Raw genomic sequence first — 12,663 nt, 5'->3', positions numbered from 1 at the left:
GTAGACGAGATTTTATTTCGATCTGTCAATTTATTATTTTGATATAAATTCTGTGAAATTAAAACACAAAATACAAAAAAAAAAAGTTTTTTATATACAAAAATCCATTTTTCATGTATCTTACTTATCATAAGAATTAATAAAAGACATAAGTTTAAAACGTTTGAAAAAATCTGAAATTGGAAGCTTTACTGGGCCGCACATAGTTTACGCAACCTCAGCAGTTACATCTCACGACAAGTCCTTAAATAGAAACCGCAATACAGTCGCTGACCAGAAATCATTCAAAAACTTGAAGAAGAATAATTGACGCTGAGCTTGCTGAGTAAAACCCAATTTTTTATTGAAATTCATTGCCTTGTTCCACGATGTTAAAGAAAATATACATTTAAAACATGGTTCATTCCATTTTGATATTCATTATTAAACAGTAATATATTCTATATATTCTATTCTATATATATATTCTATATTTGACTTTACCTAAAAAGATTCGCAACCCTTTTGTTTTTAGGTTTACTTAAAGTTAGTTGTTCAGATATGTGCTTCCATTTATTCGAAAAACAAGATCACGTAATTGTGTATTTTTATTTTGTGATAAATAAAATTTATATAAACACATTATTAATAAATGAATAACATTATATCACACTCTTGCAGAGACTAAATATATTTTATGTATATGTGATAAAAACTAACTCAAAAACGTCACAAGTTTACATAAATATTTTTTTGTATTATAAATAGTTTTGAATACTTTAAAGGAATACTACTTTTTTAATGAAACGATATATATAAATATATAATTTCATATAATCGCTATCAAGGAATACTTCCACATTAATTATAAATCTATACAGATACAGATAGTATCCATATATAAGTATGCATAATACAATGTAATCTTAAGAAAATAAAGTAAATAAGCTAATGCAAAATAACCGCAAAATTGTAATAAGATGAGATGAAATAGAGTAGAAAAAAGACATGAAAATTATTAGAAATTTAAATGAAATGGCAAATCCAGGTCACATTGCTATTATTACAGCAATAATAGCCAAAAACTAATAAAAAAAATAAAGACAAATAAATGTGCAGCAGCCAAAAGCCAAAAGATTCTCAATGTCGGACATCATTGGCAGTAATAACAGTGAAAATAAATACAATAAAAAAAATTATTATAATAAAACTAAGTATCTGAATAAAGAGCAACAACGAAAAAAAATTTAAATACAAATTCTCATAGCACAAAGTTGAGGGTTATGGGGGCAACTAATGCGGCGTACTTATAAGATATTTCTCAGTATAATGTGCTATTTTCTGTCATAAAGAAAAATTATATTAAAGCTTTGATATAAAAATACCAAGAAAATTTTTAAGATTCAGCAAAAAAAAATAATGCGTTAGATTTCAGACAAGAAATCAAATCACAGTTTGCAAATGACTGTGATATGCTATGTGTATCTTTGAAATATTCCAATTTTCATTCAATTATAAGCAATTTTTTTCACATATTTTTCTTTATAGAAAAATACTATGCTGTATAGTAAAAATTTTTACTTTGTTCTTTTAATTGGAAGAAGTAAGGAGAATAAAATAAAGAAATTTTCAATTTTAGTAACCCGAGATGACAAGAAAAATTTTTAATTGAAGACAACTTAATTTTTTCTTCCGGATGAGCCAAAGTTTAATGAGATTCTATTAAATTTGTCACTTTTGACTCGAAGCAATAAAAACAAAAAAAAAAAAGAAATAGCAGAAATGACATTCATCGAAAAATATGCAAGCGTTAGTGTAATATTTTCTGATTTTATTCTTTATGTTTTTTGAAAATAGAACTTTTAAACCAGATTTTATAATAAAGTTTTATACGTGGAAACTACACAAAGTTAATAACATGTTTTATAAAAACAAAGCATAATTGCAGGCGCTATAACTTCCATTCGGAAACGATGTAACATAATTTGTTCGAAAAACAATACATACTCGTATGAGTGCAAAATTAGAATCTGGTTTTTAAATGTGTATCCACTAACTAATTTTTTTAAAAACTTAAAACAAAAAAAGCATTGTGTTAATTCTTTTTTGGAAAACATATACATATATACCAGTTAAAGATAATTTTATTCTTTATTTTTGATAATTTTTTAATTTAATTAATTAAAAATTAAATTTTTGATAAACAATTATTGATAAAAATTGTTTATCAAATTGTTTTCTTCATCATCATCACTATCTATCATTTTGTTCTCATTGTATGAATTTAAAACTTTCTATGATGTATTATTACAGCTAACATATAAACTTAAATAAATGTAGTATAAAAAGTTTTTTATATTAGATTGTATTATACCCTGTTGTTCTATTTTGAGTTTTCATTAAATTTGTTGCAATTAAAAGATTTTGTTGAATGAAAATTTTTTGCTTTAATTTGAAAATGAAAGATAAGAAACCTTATTTTAGAAAGAAAGTCTATTTTTTTCCTAAATCAGTAAGTTTTAAATAGCTTATAGATTAAAGGAATATATTGTTGTTTATGTACACTTCGTTTTTTTTTACGTTTGCTATTCTTTCTACTCCTCAAACAAAATGCTTATCTCTACACCTATAATATGAAAGATTTATTATTAATAGCGAAATAAAAATTATTAAGTGCTTAACTTTTGACTTCAGTTGTGTAGTCTTATTTATATTTTTATGTATGAAAAATAGAAAAAAAATTATACCGCAATTGCTTATAACTGGATTTTATCTGTTTTTTAAATTAAATTTTTATTCTAGGTTTAAATTGTATGACATATTAAGAAATGCTGTTAATAGTTTCATATGAATCGTATATCTTGAATAAAATCTAATATTTTGTTTTAAAAATAATATAGTTTATATATAAATACTGTTTCAAAATTGTTATTATATTATATTATATTATATTATATTATATTATATTATATTATATTATATTATATTATATTATATTATATTATATATTATAATAATATTATAATATTTTATATTATTATAATATATGTTATAATATTATTATAATAATATAATGTTATCTATTATTAAAATATTATATATTATATTATATATTATTATAATATTATTTATTATATTATATATTATTATAATATTATATATTATATTATATATTATTATAATATTATATATTATATTATATATATTATATTATATATATTATATTATATATATTATAATATTATATATTATATTATATATTATTATAATATTATATATTATATTATATATTATTATATATTATATATTATATTATATATATTATAATATTATATATTATATTATATATTATTATATTTTTATATATTATATTTTATATTTTTATTATTTTATATTTTTATTTTTTATTTTAATATTTTAATATTTTTTTTTATTATAATATATTTTATAATATTATTATAGTACTATAGTGTTATTTATTATTAAAATGTTATATATTATATTATATATTTTTATTATATTATATATTTTTTTATATATTATTTTCATATTTTATATTATATTTTTTATTTTTATTTTATTATATTTTATATTTTTTTTTATTATAATATTATTTATTATATTATATATTATTATAATGTTATATATTATATTATATATTGTTATCATATTATATATTATATTTTATTTTATTATAATATTTTTTATTATATTATATTTTATTTTCTTATTATTTTATATTTTATATTTTTATTTTATTATATTTTATATTTTTTATTATTATATTGTATATTTTTTATTATATTATATTATATTATATTATATTATATTATATTATATTATATTATATTATATTATATTATATTACACCAAATGTAAATATTTATAATGAGCGCTAGATGTCAAGTTTTTCGACTTGGCTTATAATATGTATATAACTATATTTAAAAAAATTTATAATACAGACATATAGATTTTATAATATAATTTTTTTAAGCATGACAACTATTAAAACAATAAAATATGATTTTGAAGAAATATATTAAAGAATACTTTAAATAATTTATTTTATTATATGTATAACATAATTTTTTATTGTTGTCATAATGTACAATGCGTTAATATAATTATAACTTTAAAATAGTTTTAATATTATCGCAATCTAAATTTATTTCTCAGAATACCATGTTACTTTGGAAACCACACAAAGCTTTTAAAATAGATTCTCTAATCACAAAAGACCAAATAATATTCAAAAGATATGAACTCAAAGTCGAATTAAGTTTTAAAGCCTTTCAAATTCAGTGCCTGCGGGCGAAACTAAGTGCTTTTGTGTATAATTTAGAGTTCAATAAAATTTTATTGATATTGTATTCCCAATTAGAACATTTAAAGAAAAATCTGCTGATTTGAAATTCTATGCCATTTATCTTTTGGGTTTAATAAACGAAATGACCCGCACTGTGCTTAGATGATAAGCAAATGATACACTTTGAATGCAGGCCGTTGTATGGGGTGAAAATTATGAGCGGAAACATGAATGAACGAACTTTTTATAGTTTTTGGTATCTACTTGCGGATAATTAGAACGCTTAGTACGCATACTCTGTAATGTTGTGTTGGTTACAGTATCATATAATTAAAGATTATGTTACAATTTATATAAGAATATATTTAAACATTAAATGTTGCTTATAATATATAAAATAATATGTATTGTATTTATACTGATACAGAATGAATGAATGAATGAAACACCATTTGCGTGCAGTTTATATACTTCAAAAATTTTTAAAAATTCTATATACTATTTTTGGTAATTTAAAATCTAATCATGATATATAAATCAGTTATCTGAGAAATTATTCGCGTAACACAAGTTATGTACCTTATAGCATAGTCCTGTTGAAATCACATATCATGTGACTAAAGCGACCATAAATGACGATTAGTGTTAAATCTTAGTCACCTTAAAAAAGTACGGGCCTATCAATGTCAAAGTGTATAACAAACGAAATATAAGAAAGTTGTCTTGGATGATATTTCTTTGTAATTTATAATACTGAAACGATAAAAAACGATAAAATATACACTCCCTGTACAATTTATATCACAATTTAAAAAAAAAAAACAAAAAGTGTGGTTATTCAGAGTCTTTATACAGTTTATAAATTGTTGAAAAAATTATAGTATATCATCTTGTTGTTTGTAATTACATTTATAGACAAATTGAAAATATTTGAATAAATTTATTTTAAATTTAAAATTTTTCGATTTCTTGATCTGTAACTGTCATTGGTATAGATGCTTAATATCAAACGGTATATCCCTGCTGCATGGTGTGTTCTAGATGTAACTTATTTAGGCTCTGAAAATGAGCCCATTGTGACACCTCATTTATAACGGCAAGCTGAGCTGATTGCTCTAAATAAATAAACACGCATTTGGGACTGAGAAAATAATTTGTCTGGTTAATGAAGTGGGCAGACATTAATGAAGGAGGTAAGTATTAGACTGAGGTAGACCATAGAGTGGATACATATGTTGTGTTGATTGACAGTCAATGGAAGCAATTCTATCACACTTTCAGATAGTTTTATGTAAATCTAAAATGTAAATTAAAAAAAAAAAAAGATAGATATTGGTTCTTAGGAAGATACTTCTTTGGTAGTTTATCAAACTGTTAATCGTTGGAGACGAAAGACCTATAAAAGTATTTAAATGCGGCGGAATGGATTTAGTCTCTACTCTTCCATACTAGGATTTTTGTGAGGAATATGGAAGGAAAACGACGAAAAATGCTGAGATACATGGAAATTATCTAAGGCCCTGCCACTGCAGTCAACGAATCAACCAACCGTTATTACTATAAGATTTACATTTTTGCTACTAGAAAATTACGATATCATGCTATAGATTAAACATATTACGTCAATGTAATGTCTACATGTTATCTTATTTTATTTTTATTTGTTTTTAAGACCTCTTATGTAGTTTGAGAGATTAATTGTATTAATTCACTTTAGGATACTGTTGTGCGAATAACTGGAAATAATCAAAAAATTTTCAAGTCTACTTTCCATATGAGAGCAATGATGTGACTTTACACAATACATTTTTTTTTAATATAATATTAATAAATTTTACTAATGATCAGAAAATAGAAAATTAACTGCACATAAGTAGCTTAAAATAAATTTGATTTTGTTTGATGCTCAAAAGACGTGAAGTACAATTTCAACCAACCTATTAAATATGCTAAGTTCAACAAGTAATTTAGATCAAATGTTGATATGTATGTAAATAAATAAGAGTATATTTAAGTGCTTTAATCGTATTTGCGGTTTGAGGTAAGAAAAATTTTAGCTTAGAATATTTTTTGTAAATAATTATACCAAAGTCTCCCACGAAAATATTAACCTAATGCTTCGTTGTTATGGTTTCCAAGTATCTTATTTAAAATTAAGCTTATAGTATATTACATATACACTCGTACTTTGGAGTGAAAGGTACTGCAGAAATTTCTGTTATTTTTTTTTATCATTATTTCTTTATTACTTTAAGTCAAAACAGTGTAAAATGTCTATCAACGGAATTTGCGAAAAAAAAAAATTAATTGAATTTGAAAACATGAAAGGAAATGAGATAAAATTTCATATATATCACCTAAGGCACTTAGAAGCAATAAAAGAGCAAAATATTTTAATTTCTGGAAATGTGAAACGAAACCAACAAAAAAAAATCAAATTAAAATAAGAATAATAAGTAAATAAAAGCGATGAATAAAATTACAGCAAAGAAAAGTTTCTTATCTAATATCGACATTCTTTGAATTTCGGAAACTTGTAATGATGTCGTCCAATGATTATGCCACGTCGATATATTATATTTCAAAGAAGGTAAATATTTCAAATTTGTTTTTCTCTTAGTATTTTGATGCTAAATGGATTAATGGTAAAATAATTGCGTAGTAGACCTTTACAAGTGACATTGTTTTATTGTATTATAAAAATTAAGATTTAGTTGTGATTGACATCACTTTAGAATAAATTCTTCGAAGCGGTTATTTTTATAAAATGAGAATATAAATATGTGTTATTGCAATGTTTAAACAAGAAATATCAAGTTATTTATTTGTGAAAGAGCTAGTCTTAAACAAGATTAAGTGAAACAATGCAACTTGTATTAAAGTTGCCTCAAAAGTCTCTTGATATTTATTACATCAGAATATCAATTTTGAATTACTAAGTCTTATAATGATCACTTGCTCACAGATTACGGAATTTTAAAGTATAAGAATAGATCTCTAGGTCGGAAATTCCTCCAACATAATCAACTAACTGACATGGTATAAATTTAAATGGAGCAAAAAGTAGGGGTTATAGCTTTATTAAGCCTGATTTAAAGGAAGTGATTTGAAGGCTGATTTAGAATTTTTACAACCAGGGATAGCTGGAAGTCGATATCTATTTTTTATAACCCTAGATATTTTATTTAAACGGATGGAGAGTAATATTGATATAGGTATTTACTGGAAATATTGACAGATATTGCAGTCATTCCTGGTAATTGTAGCGTTTTTCAGATATACAATGCTGATAAATCAACCAGTTAATCATACAAGTTTGTATAATTTGATTTTAGAATATCACTATATTTGTAGCAAGTCAGCCAACACTGAAGGCAATTAAATCCAGAACAGTAAAATCGATTATTGTAATTGTAGAGAATATTGAGCAACGCAAAGTTTCTTTTACTTAAGTTCCTGGGCTTATAAATATTGACGGAGACGAACTAGCAGACGTTATGGCAACAAAAGATTTCGAATATGACATAAGAAACTGAAATCTCAATAAAAATCACGATGTCCGTGTTTAACATTGTAGAGAACTTTGTTATCGTGAAAATCGTATTTTCACTTGTCTGGTTTCGAAAATATCATAGTTTGCATATTTGTAGGAATATTATCAAATTTTGGAACACATATAATGGAAAAGCGTCGACTACATATTTTAAATGTTATCCATATGTTCAGTTATATTTATCTAATGAAAATATATGTGACATTACTCTTAAATTATATAAAATAACCATGACCATGAGTATAAAGAAATATATAATAACACATTAAATAGTATAAAGTTTTTGGGTAAAAAGCAACGTATAAGCCGTAATGCTAAATATTTTTCCTAAATATTCCCAAAATTGTAATAACAAATAGTTCCAGCATATATTTAAAGACAACAAGCACTCATATATGGAATGTGCTAATAATTTTAAACACGGATATACACGTAATCACGGTATAGCAGTACATTTGGAGAAGGGAAAAATGTACAATCAAGCAAAACTCATGTATCCTGTACATTATAAGGAAGAATGTTAACAAAATATTGCTAAAAGCAAAGTAAAATAAAAAGTGCAATTATTTTAAAACCGCAAAAAAGCATCAGACAAAATATTTATAAAATTCATTTTTACATTTTTACAAATGAAAAACTCAATGTTGTTGGCATGAAACAAAGTCGAGATGGAATAATTTGTATGAGTAAAAAAACAGAGCAACGGCAGGAGTGAACGAGGCAAAATTTTTCAAATGGTAAAGCTTTTATGTAAGACAAGAAATAAATGCTACGTGCGCTGGAGCAATTTTTTATGCATTTGTAATTTGGCAGCATTTGTGCACCTTTGTATGGAACGTTATGAGCTACTATGGTATGGTATTCAGCTAATATTGAGGGGGAAGTACACAAAGTGAAATTTCGAGTTCAATAAACTTACAAAATTCTAGTTAAGCTAAAAATTGTTATGAAAAGCAAGTTAAGTACTTTTATGTTGAAGTATAGTAGTTGGGATAATTAAGCAGCAACGAACATTATTCGAACATTATTCCAGTTGACTACACTTAATAAGCAACCATATAACCATATTTAGCATAATTTTAACTTTATTCAAAATAAGAGAGTAATTTTTTTTTTTGTGAAAGGAATGAATAGATTTTGAATTATAATCCGAAAAATAACTTCATTAAAATGTGTACAGATTATTAATGGTTCAAATTTCCATCTGAATAGAATTTAATATAGCACATAATACAAATGATTAATTATTTCATTAATCTTATTAAGAATAATTCAAACTTTAAACATTACTTAAAGTTTTAAAATTAATATTACAAAATAAAGTATAACTTATTAAAAATTTCTAGCAACTACAAAGTTGCGGAAATTAATAACTTCAAAGTATGAAAACATAAATTGTCTAATAAAAGGGCAACATAAATTCTTAGCATATTAAAAACACTTAAAATTTTTGGTAAATTTGGTAAAACTGTTCAAATAATAAAATATTGTGAAACATATTTTCCTTCTGGCTAAGGAAAAATAAAGCAATTTAAACTCAACAATTTCAGCTTCGTTAGTTTTTATTACGCTGAAAAGCGTTGGTCAAAAGCGACTTAATAACATTTTAGATAAAAGCAACATTATTTTATATAAGAAAAGAAAAACAATATTTAAGCGATACTAAAAGTAAAAATAAATTATTAAAAACAAAAGAATCAAAGCGGAAAATATGGATACAGAATTTTCCAGTCGCTTAAAGGACACAAAGCATCAAAAACTTAAATGGCAAAAAACTTTATTAATTAAAAGATGTAACTGCCTTTTAGGGTTTTTGGGTATAAAACTTTTTACCTAGTTTTGGTATTTTTCAAATTAATCTAAATATCTTACTTCCGGTCAAATGAAAAAATACCTTTTCTTAGTTTTCGAGAATAAAGTCGATAATGTGAATTTGATTAAAAAGAAGTTCTGTTATTAGTTTAGGAATTTATTTATTAAAAAAGTTTTACTTATTGACAAAAACCGAAAAAGCAATTAGAACGAAATTTTTATTAGAATATTAAAATAATTATAGAATAAATTATAACAAATTAACCACTAATATCACAAATTTATATTTCTTAAAACTTGCATTTATATAAAGCTTGTTTTTTAAAATATTGTATTTATTATAAAGTACATCAAGTAAAATTTTAAGCGTTATATATACTCTTTACTATAAGTTAACTGTACTTAACAGCAGCGTACAACTATACATATGATAAAACTAGTTGTGATTAACTCTTAGTGAAGAAAACGATGCTTCCATAATACATATATATAGAAGTCAATATGAAATCCGATCAAAAGTGTTGTAAAGAAATATTTACCACTAACAACAGTGTTTAAGTTTAAAAAAAAGAACAATGTGAACTGTTTAGGCATTGATATAATATAAAAAAATTAAACTAAAATTAGTTAAAAAATTAACTGATTTAACATAGTATAGTACATGGAGATAACAGCGGTTACTGTCACTCGCCTGTTACAGGTATACCCATTGCTCATCCTCCATGTGCTTCTGTATGGTGCAGAAGCATGGACGTTATCACAGAATGATGAAGCAGCACTGTGAATGTTCGAGAGAAAAGTTCTTCGTAAGATCATTGGTCCTCTACGAGTTGGCGACGACTACCGCATTAGAATGAACCACGAGCTGTACAAGCCATTGATATAATTAAGCGCATTAACATCCATGCTCCGGCGAAAAAGGTGTTTGAAGCAGTAGTTGGCGGAAGAAGACGTAGAGTTAGACCGTGTCTCCGGTGGAGTGATCAAGTTGAGGGAGCACTAACTGGACTTGATATACGAGACTGGAGAAGGCGCGCACGCAGCAGAGGCGCCTGGGTAGACATGCAGCGTCAAGCCGAAACTCGGTAACGGGTTGTTATTGGCAAATAAATAAGTAAGTAATACATATATACATATATGTTGCGGTATTTTTGGTTCTTAAAACATGTTTTCAGTTTAGAACAATGCCCATATATAGTGATATATAGTGATTATAGTGAAATTAAATAAAATTATAATTATTAAAAATATTACTGTCAATTTTTAAGGATTACGTCGTTTTATAGCCATAGAAAATTTATCTGTTCATATAAATTTTTATATCACATTAATTGATGATTGATATAGATGTATGTTTGCAATAACAAGAATCCTATTTATAACAATTTTCTGTACTGCACATTTCAAGTATCAATTTTTTTTAAATATTTACAACTGTTTAGTATGTGATAAGATATATCTTAAAATATTTGGTACCTATAAATTTGAAGCTAATTGATAAAAATGCATTTCATTGCTTTTACTTCTATAAAAATTACTTATATATAAAATTATATATAAAATTACTTTAGATAATTGTATTTCTTTATATACATTTTATTTTTTTATAACAAAAGTATCACTTACCTTCTCTTGCTTTTAAGTAGACCGTATTGGCCACAATATTCTCTAATTCCATTAGTTCCAGGTTGGCGGTTTTTTATTGAATCCTTTGGCCCTCTCAAAAATGTATCTCAAATCTCTTTACGAATGGTTTTATATTGTAAAAAGGAATATAGGAATGAGATAAGTATTTATTGCACAGAAGAGAAGAGTTAAATTTTATTATTTAATATCGCTACTGTTGTTTTCTTATTGAAATTAGTCCTCCCACTACCGCTGGTCCTTTTCTTATTGTTGATATTAATTGTTCTTTATGTTGGCCAAACTTTTAAGTAATAATAAATGCGTTAAAATAAAATGCTCTTTTTGCGCCCACTTTAATTTCCGTTTCAACACACTGCCACTATATTGTCAGCAACAGTTTCCGTTTCCTGTTATTTGTCAAAGAAAAATATGTGTGCTTATACGATAATGTGTATTGTTGTGTGTTAATGTCCAGCTAAATGTGCGTAGCTATATATGTGTGTGTTTGTTGCTTTTGTTTATTTATGCCTTAATTTCGCAGAATAATAAATTTGCTTATTTGTATATATGCGCTGGTGCTTATTACGCTCTACTACTACTACTTTTGTTGCTGTTATTGTTGTTATTATTGTTGCTGCTACGGCCGATGCCAGCTTTTTACGTAAAATCCTTGCAAACAACCATGGCGTCATTTAGTTTGTAAACAATAAAAACCACACTTTTGTAATTCTTCTCGTACTTATTTGCTTTTGCCTTCGCGTTTGCGTTTGCGTTTCCCTTTGTCTTTGCCTTTGCCTTTACTTTTATTTGTAGTGCTTAGTTTTTATGCGTAAATTACACTTTAGTACGCTATGGAGCAGTACAGGGTGTGGGTATGTGTGCGGGTGTGGGTGCGTTACGTCTTATGTTTATTGTTTCTGTGTATTTGAGCTATTCTGATTTAGTTCAGTTGAAATTATATTTATTTTTTCTTTATATAAACATTATCTGGCATTATTATTTTTAATTCAAACAACTGCTAAATTTATTTTAAGCATATTTTTGTGGTCGTTTTGTTCTTTTTATTGCTTTAGGTAAGCAAATTGAATAGCTTTTTCAACTGTCAATTTGTTTAGAAGTTTACGCAAAGACTTAAAAGGTTTGTTGTCAAGTGAAATTTTGCGCAAATCACTCTATGTACACTCTATAGGCATTTTCTAGCTCAGATAATAATGACGACTTTCACAATATTAGTTCAACACTGAAACTGGAAAGAGAAATATTTATGAATACAAAATTGATTAGAATAAATATATAAAGTTATTTAAATATAATTAAGAAAGAATATAGTATATATGCAACATAAGGATATATCCATTGTAATCCCATCACGTTTAATGAGACC

The 12,663-nt window shown here is 25.1% G+C and overlaps 1 protein-coding gene across 1 annotated transcript in view; it reads right to left on the bottom strand.

Moving 5' to 3' along the window:
- LOC119678615 (G protein-coupled receptor kinase 2) overlaps positions 1-11,845 on the bottom strand; it is a 63,979-nt gene extending 52,134 nt beyond the window's left edge. Inside the window, exon 1 of the mRNA XM_038090550.1 lies at positions 11,280-11,845. Within this exon, the coding sequence (XP_037946478.1) occupies positions 11,280-11,331 (52 nt within the window). The 5' untranslated portion in view covers positions 11,332-11,845. The remainder of the gene's footprint in view (positions 1-11,279) is intronic.
- Positions 11,846-12,663: the final 818 nt, after the last annotated feature.

This window comes from Teleopsis dalmanni, chromosome 2 (assembly GCF_002237135.1).
Source record: "Teleopsis dalmanni isolate 2A chromosome 2, ASM223713v2, whole genome shotgun sequence".
NCBI classification, from domain to species: Eukaryota; Metazoa; Arthropoda; class Insecta; order Diptera; family Diopsidae; genus Teleopsis; species Teleopsis dalmanni.
Note: the sequence above shows the minus strand (reverse complement) of the source record. Positions and strands in the feature narration are given on the sequence as shown.